The sequence below is a fragment of the Ciona robusta genome, chromosome 9 (assembly GCF_009617815.1).
Source record: "Ciona robusta chromosome 9, ASM961781v2".
Lineage (NCBI taxonomy): Eukaryota > Metazoa > Chordata > Ascidiacea > Phlebobranchia > Cionidae > Ciona > Ciona robusta.
This window is the reverse complement of record NC_143243.1, coordinates 458,073-476,395: the sequence shown is the minus strand read 5'-3', so window position 1 is coordinate 476,395 and position 18,323 is coordinate 458,073. Positions and strand designations below refer to the sequence as shown.

The following is an 18,323-nucleotide window of genomic DNA, read 5'->3' as shown; positions in this document are numbered from 1 at the left end:
CAGTGTTATTTTTTATCTTTGTTTCTTTAAAGTTTTTAACTTTTATTTGAAAATTCTTTTTTTGTTTGAAAATTCTTGAAATTGAAATTTAACTTTTGTTTGAAAATTTTGTTTGAAAATTTTGTTTGAAAATTTTGTTTGAAAATTCTTTGTTTTTTATTTGTTTAAGTTGTGACTTTTCTATTAATCTTGTATGTTAACTATGGTATACTGAGTTGGGGCTAGTGATGAATCCTCCCTCCACCTTATTTGCTTACCAGCACCAACCCCTAACCACTAACCCCCTAACCCCCTAACCACCAACCTCTAACACTTTCCACCAGCTTATTCTGCTATGTACCGGAGAACTTTTGTGCCACTGAGTTTAATGCTTAGTGTGTGTCATTATGCAAGACATTTAACGGACATTGCTCCAACCTAGTGGTCACTTATGGATTGTAACACCCTGAGTGTTGGAGTAGAACCAACTTGAGTGAATGGGCCAACTCTGGGCTAATTCTAAAGCCGAATAGCCTTGCATGCTGAAGGACATCACCCATATAGAATATATAGAAAGTTTTCTATTAGTTTTGAAGTAACATATAGAATAGAAACTGTACCTTTTCTTGTGTAACAATTGTTTATTTACCAGTGGGTGCCTGGTTAGAGACTTTTGTTGCCAACCTGTTAGAAACAGCTGATGTTTAGATAAATACAACTTAGAATAAAAAACAAGATGGCTACCGGAACATGGGCTACATTGCCCCTAGCAACAGCTACTATTGGTCCTGACTGTTGGAGAGACGCGACCGTCAAAAACATCAAAGTTTCGCAAAATGTGATTCAGAAAAGTGACAAGGGCACTGACCTAGGCCGTCAACTTGACCCCTTGCCGACTTTACGCGACAACTGCGCCCTGCAGAGTAACGTGAAGGTTCATAGTTACATGAGGCAAACCAGGGCTGTGGTCGTAAAATTAAGGGAAAACCTCCTTGATACGAACGAAGAGATGAAGTCACTGATCCGGGGTAAAGAAGCTTTGGAGAAAACATTGGAGCATATCAGGAAAGATATTTTGCTTTGTAAACAAAGTGTCTTCATTCGGATGTCAAGACCTTCAAGGGAAAGGGTGAGTACCTTGGGTGGGGTTTGAACCCGGTCTATATTGTGAGCAGTGTATATTGTATTTAACTGTAAAGTTATTTTGTCTGGGTTAATGTTCGGGTATTTATATTGAAATATAAGATCTAAGATTCAATTTTATTCTATACGGGTAAAGTTTTTCGGCAAGACACGCCATGGAACCTGGGAATAAGGCCAGAGTTGGCTTATTATTAAAAACTATAAATAGGGATATAAAAAAACCATACAGTTATTGTACAGTGCAAGTCAGCTAAGAAATTTCTTTGTTTGTTACAGTGTAGCTCGCCTTTGGATACCTGGTGTAAAAAAACACCATTTAATTATTCACAATGTCATTACAAAGTATATTTGGTTAATCTTAAATGCAGCAAGATTGAACCAAACTCATAAGACGTAACTTTATCCCAACTCTGGTATTTACTTCCCAACATTGTATCATATCAAGTTACAAAGTGACAATAAAATCGGGCTTAATACAAACATGTCAGTCATATTATCGCATCACAAGTGGCTAATTGTTACTTCATTGAGGTCGTGTAAGGGTCAAACCTGCAAGGACATTCAAACACTTTATGTCTTTCTATGAAAAACTGGAAAGAAATCATTTGCTAAAAGTCCTTCATATTGGTTAGACTTTGTAAAACAATATTGTTGTTGTTTAATGGGTGTATACTGATTAAAAACTTTTTCAAGGTTTAATGCTGCCATTGCTGCTGTTTATGTCCTTGGTGCCAACTTTACTTTGATTGCTCCAACACAGTGGTTCTTTGTGGGTTGTCTAAATTGTCCTTTACGCAAGGATAAATAGTTACATCTATTCACTAATATATTCCTCCCTAGAGCACGGACGGGGCGGACGATCTTCTTAACACTGAACGACTAACTTTACTCAGGATCAAACGAACACTAGAGGGAGAACTGAGAGCAACGCAAAAACAATTGCAGGTTTGTGATGTCATAATGATTGCTGTCATAGGCAGATACATTGGTGCCAAGATAATGATTGCGCTACTTTTACTTAAATATTTGAAAATATTATACCATTAATTATTTAAATGTACATTTTTAATATTTTTTATATCTGATTGATTGCTTTGACTGATATGTCTCTATTTTTAACTCATTTTAATCTCTTTTGTCACTTCATATTAAACACTGAGGTTCTGATATCGATGAAAAAATATTGTGGTAATTAAAATCCCGAACTCCCAGGTGCTCGCTAGCGCCCGCAAGAGGCTGTCGGACACATTGCAAGAGCGCAACCGAGTGTTGGATCTCGTCACTCACTCGGTGGCGTCAGCGAGGCCAGCTTCTGGTCGTCACTCTGTGGTGACACCTACTGGAAGAAACTCCACCGGGTAAGTACTTTATGACATCATAAAGCAGAGGTGCGGGACATTTGTAGCGTTTCAATAGCGGGACATTTGTAGCGTTTCAGTCGGGACATTTGTAGCGAACAATAGCGGGACATTTGTAGCGTTTCAGTCGGTGCTTCTCAACCTTTTTACACTGGGTCTAATGTTAAGAAAAAACTAATAGCGAAGCTTAGACCTTTCTGAAACAAAGCTAGCAATAAATGAACTGTTCAAAACCACTGTACCATGATCAAACCACTGTACCATGATCAAACCACTGTACCATGATCAAACCACTGTACCATGATCAAACCACTGTACCATGATCAAACCACTGTACCATGATCAAACCACTGTACCATGATCAAACCACTGTACCATGATCAAACCACTGTACCATGATCAAACCACTGTACCATGATCAAACCACTGTACCATGAAACCAAGATCTTTATGTTATTGTTACAACCAAGCACAAGGGGGTTGGAGATATATAAGTGAATAACTCTGTTGTATAAACATGACGATGTCTCGCCTGTTGTTGCAATAAATGTTTGTATTTACCAGAAGGCCTACTAATATATGCTACAAGAAGTTTGTTGGAGTTTCAAAACCCAAACACGAATTGTTACGAAACAATCACTTATTGTTTCAAGTACACTCAGTGTGTTGTGTATTTTAACTTGTTTATGATGAAACAATGACCATTAAACTCACATAATGGTTGCGTGGATACAACTTTAGATCCCACGCCACTTAAGTTGGTGTTCTGTAAACTTTGAAACAAAATCTATGGGATATAATGCACAATGAATATATTCTTATGTTATAACAACTGCTGTTTCCCTACTATGTATGGGTAAATAAATTACATTTATTCAGCTGATTAATTATTTCCTTTTATGTGTATCAATCCTGTACAATTAAAAAACTTTCCTAATATACGAGCCCACCTGCTGAACATGATGTAACAATCTAACTACTATGACATCACAGAGCATACGAACCACCCGAGACTCCCGAACCAGATCCCATTGGTCCGTACACACCAGAGGCAGCAGAAGCCGTCCAATCAGCTTCTGACGCTCGGGTTAGCTCGGCTGCGCTAAGACGGGAGATTCGCGACACAATTGACAGGTAATAAAGGGCCTTGTGATGTCATAATAGGCATTGTGGTGTATGTTATGATGGTTATTTATATCATAGAAAAGCATTCATAAACAAAACAAAACCATGGACCATCTAACTTGCTATAATAAAGTTTAACAGCAGCTTGTAGCCTAGTTATCAATAAATAAGCTTTTTTTATCTTTTTAAATACAATAGCGAAGTTCAAATTAGTTAAAACAACAAAGAGAAGAGAATTAGCAGCAAAACACCAGCCTTAAAGTGACACTACGAGTAAAAACCACTTGAGTAAAAGTGTCAAATAAAAACGTGGCTGCTACACTTACAAAAGCTCTTTGTTAAGTAGATTGTTTATGGAAGGACACATTCGACTACAATTATTAAACTTTAATTTACTCCTAATATTTAGTTCAATGCTATGTATTATGACATCATTGTTGTATTATGACATCATTATACATGATACAGATGTCAATCAGAGCAGAAGATGGCTCATATGACGGTCAACAATGGATTGACGCAAAAAGTTGCTGAAACTGTTACTTTAACTGTGAGTGTTGTAACTTCTGTCTAACCAATTAAAATTGTTGTAATGACATTTTTGTCACTATATCTCTTCTGTTTTTAAATATTTTTTAATCATTTCTACCATAATTGAGCGGACAAATAAAAGTTATTTTATTATTGTTGAAATTGAACTTTCTGCTTATGTATTAGTAGTAGATTGTGAATATATATTGTCACACCCAGCGTGCTACCATCTACACCTCGTCTAATTATAAACAATTCTTCCAGCAACACTTGCAAGTGAACCATGGAGAGAACAGAGCTGCCATTCATAGATCACAAAGGCATTATGACCTCACAGAGAAAGCACAGGGCTATTCACTTGGCCCTGTGTCGTACAATGATCTCAGCACACGGGAAAGGTTGAATCGACCGCTTGTAAAAGTTTATCAACGACACCCTGGGACTCAACTACCAGAAGCTCATAACTTGATAGAGGTACAGCATGTGTTTGTTTATTTTGGGGCTTTATTATTCCTGGAATATACTTTTATTGTTTGTAATACAGTGCTTCATGTGTGTTGTACATTTTACTGAATGCATGGGGGTGGAAACCATATTTTAGTTAAATATTGGGGGAAATTGCTGAACTTATTTTTTAGCTTTATTTGTTTGTAAATACACCTAACATTAGGGTAAAAGCTGTTTAAGCTTAGAACTGTAATTCTGAAACATGTCACCCTGGCACCCAAACGTTACAACTAAAGTTTAATGTGTAACTTGCCATGACTATGTTACACCTATGATTTCATCATTCCCAGGGCAACATTTAACATCATCACTGTTTTAAAATTTGGTGATACACGTTACCCACCCCCCCTAAAGTTACAACCATGGTTTTAATTGTTTGCAGGGCAACGTTGGTTTGGCACAATCACTTCGCGCAACAAGTCGCAACGTGGCATTGTTGCACCTCGCACGTCTTCGACTTAGCGACGATATTCGTGATAAACGGGTTGCTACGGGGATCGATAGCGCCATCGTGAGGCTGCGACGTAGAAGGAGTAATTATCGTTGGGTTATGGAAGGCGAGAACTTGCAAGCGTGAAGAATCCCACAAAGTTACACAAATGTGCCGCGTATTTTCGCTGTCGATATTTTATAAAAATAATTTAAGTTCAACGTTGTATGTACAAAGTACGCATAATTTTTTTCACACAAAAGTTGTTACTTGCTTTAATTTCCTGCACTTAGAAGTTTCACTGCATCTCTGTTGAGATTTCGTTCTCTCTGCCTGAAAGTAGTTATCGTAGTTTGTTGTGCCAAGATATCAATTTGTGCCAATTAGATTTTGTCACTGGTCATGAGAATACACCTCTGTTAAAAAAATATGTTGTTTTATTATTTATTTAAAAAAAGATAACTTTTCCATACTTTGCCCTTGTGTTTTGCCAATGTTTTGGGGTATCCAGGGGGTTGACAACTCAGTTTATTAAATTAACGAGCGGCATCAGGCTACAAACAAAGCCGAGTATTAGAGAGCCGTTGGAAAATATAAAAATAGATTTTACTTAATCCATGCAAATTTTTATTACTATGGTTTTAATATCTGGCAACACTGTATATTTACAAATTTTGTCAAAATTACGTTTACACGCTTGAGTAAGCACAGATGTTGAACGTTGGACTTGCGGTAGAAATTGCAAACGTTTTATAAGAAGCTTCGGTTAGCATATTTAGTTAATGCTAAAAGCTATATAATGACAAGACGTATGAATGCTTATACAGAAGTTTTAAGCTGTAAATTCTGGTGGAAATACTATAATGTTTCAAAACGGAGGTATTTGACGAGGTGTATGAAATCGAGGTGTATGAAACGGAACGCCAGTGTTATAACGACTGTCGTTGCCCCGCCATGTAGGATAAAAAAGTTACACTCATTTGTAAAATTAATAAATATTTCTGTTGTTCAGATTTGTTTAAAATGTGATGATTACTTCTGTTTTATAACTTTATGACATCATAATGCACGGAAAGAAAGATTACGTTTCGCTACAACTGGATAACGAGAGCACCTCATCTACATTTTCCCCAATATCGTCAATTAGAAGGGTTTGTAATATGAAGCTTAGTTATAAATAACCTTTTAACCGCGTAACTAGTATGAAAACATAACACTACCTAAGTTTGTATGCCTTGTAGCAGAAGAATATGCTCTAGTAAAGAATCTTTCCCTACATTATCTGCTAACTACTAACCCTCTATAAACCCTATTTCAGTATAATCATTTAATGTAGAAGCCGTTTACCAAGTCCAATCTGTCTTCTATTTACAAGACATTTTGTGCAATCAACTTCTATATTACAGAGATGGAAAAGGAGTACAAGCTACCAGAAGAAATTGTTATTTCTATTTTTATTGCTCGCGATGGCAGTTTTTCTTATCCAACACTCGAGGGGGGGAGAGAGCAAGGAGCAACACGTCGCTGCAAAAGTAGTCAAGCGTAAACCTGTCAAGTTTGAAAAGTGGGTGATTGTTGTGGAATAACGAAAGATAATAATGATATTGTGGTAACAGGGCAAATATCTAAAGTCCATACAAACCTTTCTAAGTGAAGTCTAAATCCCAGGCCCTATGGTGCGTCACACTTTAGGGCCCACGTAAAATTGAATGTTCATACCATATATGCCACAGGCCCCTATACAATGTTGGGGTAAATAATAGTCAACTCTAATATAAACCCCAGGTCCCCAAAACACTGTATGACCTCACTCATATAGAATATTAGCCTATAGTTCCATAAACATATATTACATTAATCTTCCACAACCATGCTTATATAAACCACAATACAAACTACAGAGTTGAACAACCAGTTTATGATGAAGCTGATGCAGCGGTTGCCCATCATGCATTGGATAGACTGGATGACGAGAAAAAGAACGTTTTATCAGAACTAGAGGATAGGATCAAAGAAGACATCAATATATTGGTGGGTGGTGGTGAAAATATATCTTTGAGTTGGAAAATGGTGTATTTGTCCTTAGACTGACTCTTTTGCTCCAACCCAGTGGTCACTAATAGGTTGTCCAAACTTTCTGTTATTCAGAAAACATAAAAAAACATAAAGTAATGAGTGGTAAATAGTAAGCTGGCACGAGGTGTATGAAACAGAAAACCCGTGTAATAATGTCTGCCGTTGCCGCGCTACACAAGCCTTTTTTACTATTAAAAGTCATGTTGTACTTTTAATAGGCATTAATGTTCGACTAAATTAAAGCTTTAAGTTTATCTGTCCATCAAACCCACCTGTCAATCAAACTTAACTTATCAATCTTCTAGCAACGACCAGGAAAACGAAAAAATCCGAAATTGATCGCAAGATTTGGAAAGAAAGAAGAGAAGGTGACATCACAATGTGTTTTGTTTATCATAATCCATATTAAAACTAGGAAGTCTGTTAGGTTATGTGGGGTTGGTTCTTTAGAATATAAAGATTTGATGGGCAGCTACCTTCATTTTGAAACCATTCAAATCTGTTATGTTTCAGTGAAAATGTATAAGGTAAACCCAACCTTTAACTGTAATACACAAATCTAAGTTCAAGCGAATGAAAAAAAACTTGGTTTGATAGGAATAAATGTTTTGGTTAGTTCTTAGTGTTGTTACATTGTGAGAACTATAGAAAAAAAAAATTGTTTTATTTAATTTTGGTTTTATATATGAATAAATTCTATAATTTAAAAAAACACAAATATTTTAACAAACCTTGAATCCCCAGATGCAAATAGAAGCAGTGAACCTGGGAGATGGGGGTGGGGGGGATAATGGGGATGTAGCTGTCAATCAACCAGCACCTGTGGTGAAACCTGAACCTAAACCAAAGATACCAGCACCAGGTAAATATGGTGGCTTCGTGTATAAGCACCAGGTATATATGGTGGCTTCGTGTATAAGCACCAGGTATATATGGTGGCTTCGTGTATAAGCACCAGGTATATATGGGGGTTCGTGTATAAGCACCAGGTATATATGGGGGCTTTGTGTATAAGCACCAGGTATATATGGGGGCTTTGTGTATAAGCACCAGGTATATATGGGGGTTCGTGTATAAGCACCAGGTATATATGGGGGTTCGTGTATAAGCACCAGGTATATATGGGGGTTCGTGTATAAGCACCAGGTATATATGGAGGCTTTGTGTATAAGCACCAGGTATATATGGAGGCTTTGTGTATAAGCACCAGGTATATATGGGCTTCGTGTATAAGCACCAGGTAAACATGGTGGCTTCGTGTATAAGCACCAGGTATATATGGGGGTTCGTGTATAAGCACCAGGTATATATGGTGGCTTCGTGTATAAGCACCAGGTATATATGGGGGCTTCGTGTATAAGCACCAGGTATATATGGTGGCTTCGTGTATAAGCACCAGGTATATATGGTGGCTTCGTGTATAAGCACCAGGTATATATGGTGGCTTCGTGTATAAGCACCAGGTATATATGGGGGCTTCGTGTATAAGCACCAGGTATATATGGGGGCTTCGTGTATAAGCACCAGGTATATATGGTGGCTTCGTGTATAAGCACCAGGTATATATGGGGCTTCGTGTATAAGCACCAGGTATATATGGGGGCTTCGTGTATAAGCACCAGGTATATATGGGGCTTCGTGTATAAGCACCAGGTATATATGGGGGTTCGTGTATAAGCACCAGGTATATATGGAGGCTTTGTGTATAAGCACCAGGTATATATGGGGGCTTCGTGTATAAGCACCAGGTATATATGGAGGCTTTGTGTATAAGCACCAGGTATATATGGTGGCTTCGTGTATAAGCACCAGGTATATATGGGGGTTCGTGTATAAGCACCAGGTATATATGGGGGTTCGTGTATAAGCACCAGGTATATATGGTGGCTTCGTGTATAAGCACCAGGTATATATGGTGGCTTCGTGTATAAGCACCAGGTATATATGGTGGCTTCGTGTATAAGCACCAGGTATATATGGGGGTTCGTGTATAAGCACCAGGTATATATGGAGGCTTCGTGTATAAGCACCAGGTATATATGGTGGCTTCGTGTATAAGCACCAGGTATATATGGTGGCTTCGTGTATAAGCACCAGGTATATATGGGGGTTCGTGTATAAGCACCAGGTATATATGGTGGCTTCGTGTATAAGCACCAGGTATATATGGGGGCTTCGTGTATAAGCACCAGGTATATATGGTGGCTTCGTGTATAAGCACCAGGTATATATGGGGGTTCGTGTATAAGCACCAGGTATATATGGGGGCTTCGTGTATAAGCACCAGGTAAATATGGTGGCTTCGTGTATAAGCACCAGGTAAATATGGTGGCTTCGTGTATAAGCACCAGGTATATATGGTGGCTTCGTGTATAAGCACCAGGTATATATGGGGGCTTTGTGTATAAGCACCAGGTATATACGGTGGCTTCGTGTATAAGCACCAGGTAAATATGGTGGCTTCGTGTATAAGCACCAGGTATATATGGTGGCTTCGTGTATAAGCACCAGGTATATATGGGGGCTTCCTGTATAAGCACCAGGTATATATGGGGGTTCGTGTATAAGCACCAGGTATATATGGGGCTTCGTGTATAAGCACCAGGTATATATGGTGGCTTCGTGTATAAGCACCAGGTATATATGGGGGCTTTGTGTATAAGCACCAGGTATATATGGTGGCTTCGTGTATAAGCACCAGGTATATATGGGGGCTTCGTGTATAAGCACCAGGTATATATGGGGGCTTCGTGTATAAGCACCAGGTATATATGGGGCTTCGTGTATAAGCACCAGGTATATATGGTGGCTTCGTGTATAAGCACCAGGTATATATGGGGGCTTCGTGTATAAGCACCAGGTATATATGGTGGCTTCGTGTATAAGCACCAGGTATATATGGGGGCTTTGTGTATAAGCACCAGGTATATATGGTGGCTTCGTGTATAAGCACCAGGTATATATGGGGGTTCGTGTACAAGCACCAGGTATATATGGGGCTTCGTGTATAAGCACCAGGTATATATGGGGGTTCGTGTATAAGCACCAGGTATATATGGTGGCTTCGTGTATAAGCACCAGGTATATATGGTGGCTTCGTGTATAAGCACCAGGTATATATGGTGGGTTCGTGTATAAGCACCAGGTATATATGGGGGCTTTGTGTATAAGCACCAGGTATACATGGTGGCTTCGTGTATAAGCACCAGGTATACATGGTGGCTTCGTGTATAAGCACCAGGTATATATGGTGGCTTCGTGTATAAGCACCAGGTATATATGGTGGCTTCGTGTATAAGCACCAGGTATATATGGGGGCTTTGTGTATAAGCACCAGGTATATATGGTGGCTTCGTGTATAAGCACCAGGTATATACGGTGGCTTCGTGTATAAGCACCAGGTATATATGGGGGTTCGTGTATAAGCACCAGGTATATATGGTGGCTTCGTGTATAAGCACCAGGTATATATGGGGGTTCGTGTATAAGCACCAGGTATATATGGTGGCTTCGTGTATAAGCACCAGGTATATATGGGGGTTCGTGTATAAGCACCAGGTATATATGGGGGTTCGTGTATAAGCACCAGGTATATATGGTGGCTTCGTGTATAAGCATAATGTTAGTGGTGAATATGGTGACATTGTGTATTTATGGTTGTCCTAAATATAGTCATAACTTCGGGCATATAAATGGCCTTTTAACCAAATGTGTGCACTTTGCCCCAGTTGCCCTCCATCACTTCATGCGCTGGTATCGGTATAAATAGTAAAGGATATGGTGCTATGAAAACATTACAGACGAAAATCAAGTCCAATGTCCAACCAGTTTTATAATATAAAAGATATATTTCACCTGAATGGCATTGTGAGTCTATTATTTTAAATAGAAAATTGGGGTCACAGATTCACCAACGTTATTTTTGTGGTGGTGTTTCAAATGACATCACTCTAAGTTTCTAACTTTTAAAATGGTTTTATCACTTCAGCGTATATTACTACTTTTACCACATTATTCAATAAGGCTCCATATGATTGACAATTTCCCAGCTATAACTGCATTGTAATAATGTCACCCAAAACATTCATCATGAACCCCTTTTACCCTCAGACACCAAATTCCCCCACACTGAGCAGAATGAGCGGCAGAAGTTTGTGGTTGACGTGTTCCTCCACGCATGGAAGGGGTACAAGGAAACTGCATGGGGCCACGATCATGCTCACCCCATATCGCGTACATATGATGATTGGTTTGGTGTGGGGCTTACACTGTTAGATGCTTTGGATACAATATACATCATGGGTTTGCAGCAAGGTTGGTGTGGTTGTATTTTATATGGGTGGGCATGCGATGGGACCTGGCATTTAGGTCAAAGTTGGCCCATCACCCCAACATTGTGTATGCACATTCTATTCTATAAGGGTGAGCTCTTAGAGTGTGGCACGCTATGGAACCTGGGGTTTAGGGCAGAGTTGGTTCATTACCCCAACATTATATATGGACATTCTATTCTATATGGGTGAGCTCTTACAGTGTGGCACGCTATGGAACCTGGGATTTAGACCAGAGTTGGTTCATTACCCCAACATTATATATGGACATTCTATTCTATAAGGGTGAGGTCCTACAGTGAGGCAAGCCATGGGACCTGGGATTTAGGTCAGAGTTGGCCCTTACCCCAACATTGTATATTCACATTCTATTCTATAAGGGTTAGGTCCTACAGTGAGGCACGCCATGGAACCTGGGATTTAGACCAGGGTTGACCCATTACCCCAACATTGTATATGGACATTCTATTCTATATGGATGAGGGCCTACAGTGAGGCACGCCATGGGCCCTGGAATTTAGACCAGGGTTGACCCATTACCCCAACATTGTGTGTGCACATTCTATTCTATATGGGTGAGGTCCTACAGTGAGGCATGCCATGGGACCTGGGATTTAGGTCAGAGTTGGCCCTTACCCCAACATTGTATATTTACATTCTATTCTATAAGGGTGAGGTCCTACAGTGAGGCACGCCATGGGACCTGGGGTCTAGACCAGAGTTGACCCATTACCCCAACATTATATATGGACATTCTATTCTATATGGATGAAGTTCTACAGCGAATCACTCTAAAAACAAGTTATCATATATTCCCAATCTAATTGCAGACTACCCTATAATAAATAGCCAGCTAACTACTAACCTATTTCTTCAAGTCAGAACCATTATTATGACATCACAATATTAATTATGGCAGAATACTTTGCTGCACGAGACTGGATAGCCAACACGATGGACTTCAACAAAGATACTGACGTGAACTTGTTTGAATGCACGATACGGGTGTTGGGTTCAATGCTGAGTGCTTACCATCTTACCAAGGATGAAATATATAAAGTTAAAGCTGTAAGTTTGGCCCTGGGTATTATTTTAATAATGTGAAAAGTTTATGCTTACTTTATATACGAGTGAGAACTAAAGTGCTATGGTGAGGCATGCCATGGGAAGTGAGATTCAAGTGAGAGTTTGCTCATGTTGCAATTAAGAGAAAGTTCAAATATTCAAACGTTTGCAACAATATTGTTTATTCCATCACAATAAGCCTTGTTCAAACAATAGACAATATAAAGGTTGTAGTTTGGTTTATTGCCACACCCTCACAGCTCAGCTCCATGTTAAGAAAGATAGAAAAAGGCAAGATCACCACCAACTAATACAGTGGTAACTTTATTCACTTAACAGATAGACATTGGTGAACGTCTCCTACCAGCTTTATCACGATCCGTATCAGCCGTTCCTTACTCTGATGTCAACCTTAAAACAGGGAACACACACGCGCCTAAATGGGGTCCCGATAGCACAGTGTCCGAAGTGACTACGATCCAAATCGAGTTCCGCGATTTATCTTTTATCACCGGGAACCCCAAGTACAAGGTTCGTTGTTAGCGATTTTAACCCAGGTTTTTATGGAAATGAAACATAACCGTATATTTATAATTTGGTTATTATATCTTGATACTCACACATTATATTCTTGTAACTATATTTAATATAGGTATAGTTATATATGGGTAACTCCCAACATCCCAATTACCATAATAAACCCCCCTTTTCGTTAAAAACAACTTTTTTTCGTGCCCTGATTGATTGTACTCCCCTAAACAAAAGAACCAGCAATTACAACTGTGCGTTATACGGTAAATTTAAAAAAAATTTGTTACTTACTAACCCCCTTTACCCCAGGACGCGGTTGATCGGGTATCTTCCCATATAGCTTCGTTGAACGGAAAGAAAGATGGTTTGATCCCGATGTGGGTGAACGCAAATACGGGGTTGTTTAGACCGGGGGGTACGCTAACTGTGGGTGCTCGCGCCGATAGTTATTATGAATATCTACTTAAACAATGGATACAGGTTTGTGTAGTGTAGTGGTTGCAGTTTACAGTGATGATATAACTCGTATGGTTTATGCCATATTACCGAAGGTGCTATTATATAAGGGTGAGGTCTTCTGTGCGGCACACCTGAGACCTGGGATGTAGGTCTATTACCCCAACACCCAGGGTGCTACCATCTAGACCCCACTGAGGCAGTTTATGGACACTCAATAATAGAGATTCTACTCTATAAGGGTGAGGTCTTCAGTGCGGCACACCTGAGACCTGGGATGTAGGTCCATTACCCCAACACCCAGGGTGCTACCATCTAGACCCCACTGAGGCAGTTTATGGACACTCAATAATAGAGATTCTACTCTATAAGGGTGAGGTCTTCAGTGCGGCACACCTGAGACCTGGGATGTAGGTCCATTACCCCAACACCCAGGGTGCTACCATCTAGACCCCACTGAGGCAGTTTATGGACACTCAATAATAGAGATTCTGTTCTATAAGGATGAGGTCTTCAGTGCGGCACACCTGAGACCTGGGATGTAGGTCTATTACCCCAACACCCAGGGTGATACCATCTAGACCCCACTGAGACAGTTTGTAGACACTCAATAATAGAGATTCTATTCTATAAGAGTGAGGTCTTCATTGAGGCACACCTGAAACCTGGGATGTAGGTCTATTACTCCAACACCCAGGGTGCTACCATCTCGACCCCACTGAGACAGTTTATAGACACTTAATAATAGAGATTCTATTCTATAAGGGTGAGGTCTTCAGTGAGCCACACCTGAGACCTGGGATGTAGGTCTATTACCCCAACACCCAGGGTGCTACCATCTAGACCCCACTGAGGCAGTTTATAGACACTTAATAATACTATATATGGTCTTACAGCAAACTATGACTGGCAACCTGGAATTTAGACCACAGTTGGTTCATCAGGATGTTACCTTCTAGACCTTATTACATATTAAAACTTGTCATATTTTACAGACTGGACAAACCGAAACACATTACCTTACTGAATACTTGGAAGCGATTGAAGGAATCCAAAAACATCTGGTTGGCCATTCATTTCCTAATGGCTTTACCTATGTAGGGGAACTTATTGGAGGGGTAACCCCTAGTGCGAAAATGGTAAGAAAGTTTGTTGAATGATATGTTTGTGTGTAAGTGTAACGTTATGGGTGATGGTATGTTACACCAACTTTTAAAACAGCGGTGAAATTATATGTTCCGGCACAGTTTTAAGCCCAAAATAGGTTTCACATTAATCAATGAGGTTCTCTGTGTTTGATGATAGGTTCATTTAACAATGCCATCCAGCTTTCGACAAAACGCAAATGTCTCGGTTGATTATGCATTTAGGTGTATGAAACAGCCCCGTCATGTGAGGATAAATAAATTACATTCATTCCAACCCACTTTAACCAACACCACCCCCCCAGGACCACCTCGCTTGTTTCCTCCCCGGTACTTTAGCTCTCGGATCAACTCTTATCTCCTCCTCGCATCCAAGGCAATCCATGGAACATCTGCAACTTGCCAAGGATCTCACGGCAACTTGCCACCAAATGTACGCAACCCCCACCGGGTTAAGCCCCGAGATAACGTACTTCAATCTGAATCAAGCTGCTAAAGATGACCTCATAGTTAAGGTATTGTTATTTATTATGACATCATTAGATCTTGTTTTGTCTTCATAAACCTTTACTGATAATGGACAGAGTTTCGTTCTACACGCTGCCCACAGTGCCGGGCTTCCTAATTTACCCGAAGTATTATTATTTTTATCATTTGAAAATATGTGTTCTTGGACAAGACATATGTATATACTGATGCTGTCAGACACATTATGCCTGGACCAGAGGTTCTGTGTTCATGGCTGTCCACCCTTATCAGGGTATGTCCACAATGATATATCGAAAGTTTACGATCACTATTACATACAATTGCCAGAAGATATCTTTAGCCTAACAATGTACATGACAGTAACAGCACTGGTGTAGAGTACAGGCCAATTTAGGAATTCGCTACTCCTGTTTAACCGCACGCGCGTATAATGTCTCGACGATGACAATCGACAGATTAATTCGTAAAGAAATGTGTTAAAATTTGACTTCTATTTGCGCAATCATTTTACAACATAACATCGTATCAGTTGTAAATATGCGGCAAATAAACATGACACAAGACTGCATACGAGTATGTTCGTTCCAAACGATATTCGCATCGGGCTGTGGGTTAAGTAACGGACCAGCTTCGTCAACTTCGTATGCATGAGCGCCTAGGAAAGGTTTAGTATTAATATGTATAATACTGCATAAATCCGTATACAATATACCATATAACCCATATATATATATATATGATATACCTTAGTAGTAACCCCCCCTCAATATTGACAGCCACTTGATCGTCACAATCTACTACGACCCGAAACCGTTGAATCTTTATTTTACTTATGGAGGATTACCAAGGACACAAAGTATAGGGATTGGGGTTGGGATATTGTACAAGCATTTGAACGTTATACTAAGGTATTGTGGTGTGTTGTATTACATGTATATAAATGTGAAGCACACCTGAGACCTGGGATGTAGGTCTATTACCCCAACATCCATCTAGACCCCACTGAGGTGGTTTATAGACACTCAATAATAGAGATTCTATTCTATAAGGGTGAGGTCTTCAGTGAGGCACACCTGAAACCTGGGACGTAGGTATATTACCCCAACACCCAGGGTGCTACCATCTAGACCCCACTAAGGCGGTTCATAGACACTCAAAGTCTAGCTTTAATCTTGTCACGCAGAAATTTCACATACACCAATATATGTTCAGACATAAACAAATGTTTAACCATGAGAACCTGATTTTGTAAAATCCCACTAACCCCTTCAAGTATTTACCACATTTCCACCACCAGGTGCCATCAGCGGGCTACACATCCATCAAGAATGTAATGGATCCGAACTTTCCGAACCCATTCGATAAAATGGAGTCTTTCTTCCTTGGGGAAACACTCAAGTATTTGTTCCTTCTATTCAGCGACGATGATCAACTGATCCCCCTCGATTCGTGGGTGTTTAACACAGAAGCTCATCCGTTGCCGATTCATGCTTCCGCTGCTGTGTCATGATTAATCAGCAAATTTTGCTGATTTTGCTAAATTTTGCTAACTCACTTTTTACTGACTTTGCAAATTTGGTGACTTGGCAGAAATTTTTGCTACGTCATGTTTTTGGACATTGTGCGGCGAAACATTTTGCTGTGTCATATTGTGACAGAAAGGAGCAAAAATATTCCCAGCAAATTTCAACTTATGCAAAATAATTTAATTAATATTATGCAGTAGCTTGCTGGTGTTAAAAGAACAAACAAAGAAATATCTACACCCAGTGTTGTTTAGCGCAGGTCAGCGTAGATATTACTTTGTTTGTTTGTTTTAAGCGACTGTGTAGCTCGCTTGGTCCAGAAAACAAACCAAGGTAAAAATGAAGTTTAAACAACAGCTACGTCTTATCCATTATAAACCAGCATAGATTCTTGTATTTTAATAATTTATTTTATATTTGTTTGCGCGTGTTTAATAGCACGTACTTTCACTTCGTACTCTAGTGTATTATTAACTAGTACGCCTATAGTATATTCCTATATTAACTATATTTAATTTCTAACTATGTTTTAAGGTATAGCTGAAATATAAATATTTGTGTTTAATATTTTAGTTATTGCAAACAGTTTAGAACCAAATGGTAACGGATTTATTAGCAATTGTTTGGAGAATAATTTTGCCAAATTTAAACATTTGAGTTTAACAGTTTCTGTTTTTAAATTTCTTGAATAAATTTATAAATATGTTTAACCTAACACTTTCATTAGCTGAAATATGCTGGGGTAAGATGGTTCATGCTCTCATTCTCTTTTATCTCTCTATTTGGTGTTAACAAACAATATTTACAGAATTATATAACCGTATCCTCACCTCTAAAAGCACATTGTTAATAACATGATGGAGAAATATGGGATATTATGTGCTAACAGTGTTCCATCTTACCCCACAGTATTATATTACGAATCCAACTTTATGACCAACAGCAGAAACTTATCTATGCATTGCAACTTTGTATATGTCGTCACCTTTATTAAGCAGGGGTTTCATTATAACGTGAAATATAAAACATGGATTTACAAGATCAGAGTTTACTGAACTAATATACCATGCGGATCTGCTACAAAAATTTGAAAATATTGAACAAAAATTAATCTGTAAATAAAATCAAAAAAATAAATTAAAGCGCAAAAGTAACAAAAAGGGTCCATGGCCTAAAATGTTTGGGAAACTCTGGTGTTTTTTTATTAGTTAAAGGTTATTGTTTTGTTTAGTATTGTTTTGTCACTATGTGAAGCAAGTATTTTGGTATAGGCGTCGAACTTTTATAATTTCAAAGGAGGCAGGGATTTACAACCCCGTGAAACAAGTCTTACTTATTGGTTGTAATGTTTACTGATTAATGCAGTGTAGAAAATGAGGGTTGGCCTGCCCACCCTGCCACCCCAGGTTTGGCGCCTATATCCTACCCAGGCACTATGTGTCTCCTGCTGTATTATTGGGTTCTGTTATTCTGCTTTAGTGTATATTTAATTCTGTATTTCAAATGTTATTAGCCATAAATGTCAACTTATATTGTGATTGTTTATATTGTGATTGTTTTGATTATGATATCACAACCACCTCTATGATGTAACAATAGAATCTTGTATTAAGCGTTTTTCCTTAAACCAG

The 18,323-nt window shown here is 39.0% G+C and overlaps 2 protein-coding genes across 2 annotated transcripts; both read left to right on the top strand.

Moving 5' to 3' along the window:
- The first annotated feature begins 207 nt into the window (after positions 1-207).
- Positions 208-5,503, top strand: LOC149730528 (tektin-like protein 1). The gene is made up of 7 exons (XM_089884420.1): positions 208-1,108; positions 1,963-2,067; positions 2,335-2,480; positions 3,474-3,614; positions 4,074-4,155; positions 4,401-4,610; positions 5,026-5,503. Exons 1-7 carry the CDS (start codon positions 716-718, stop codon positions 5,218-5,220), a joined length of 1,272 nt encoding a protein of 423 aa, XP_089740546.1. The 5' UTR covers positions 208-715; the 3' UTR covers positions 5,221-5,503.
- A 560-nt stretch (positions 5,504-6,063) lies between these two features.
- On the top strand, positions 6,064-18,323 carry LOC149730527 (endoplasmic reticulum mannosyl-oligosaccharide 1,2-alpha-mannosidase-like). The gene is made up of 13 exons (XM_089884406.1): positions 6,064-6,224; positions 6,480-6,637; positions 6,975-7,104; positions 7,455-7,517; positions 7,894-8,011; positions 11,260-11,463; positions 12,400-12,548; positions 12,885-13,076; positions 13,386-13,556; positions 14,528-14,671; positions 14,983-15,192; positions 15,943-16,074; positions 16,464-18,323. The coding sequence occupies exons 1-13, from the start codon at positions 6,138-6,140 to the stop codon at positions 16,674-16,676; spliced, it is 1,971 nt and encodes a 656-aa protein (XP_089740532.1). The 5' UTR covers positions 6,064-6,137; the 3' UTR covers positions 16,677-18,323.

Bases quoted from the DNA above. Each gene is read 5' to 3' on its own strand.
- LOC149730528 (XM_089884420.1), top strand. From the start codon at position 716: ATGGCTACCGGAACATGGGCTACATTGCCCCTAGCAACAGCTACTATT. The intron at 3,615-4,073 runs GTAATAAAGGGC...TACATGATACAG, and splicing joins ATTCGCGACACAATTGACAG to ATGTCAATCAGAGCAGAAGA. The intron at 4,611-5,025 runs GTACAGCATGTG...AATTGTTTGCAG, and splicing joins AAGCTCATAACTTGATAGAG to GGCAACGTTGGTTTGGCACA.
- LOC149730527 (XM_089884406.1), top strand. From the start codon at position 6,138: ATGCACGGAAAGAAAGATTACGTTTCGCTACAACTGGATAACGAGAGC. The intron at 7,105-7,454 runs GTGGGTGGTGGT...TCAATCTTCTAG, and splicing joins AAGAAGACATCAATATATTG to CAACGACCAGGAAAACGAAA. The intron at 13,557-14,527 runs GTTTGTGTAGTG...CATATTTTACAG, and splicing joins TACTTAAACAATGGATACAG to ACTGGACAAACCGAAACACA.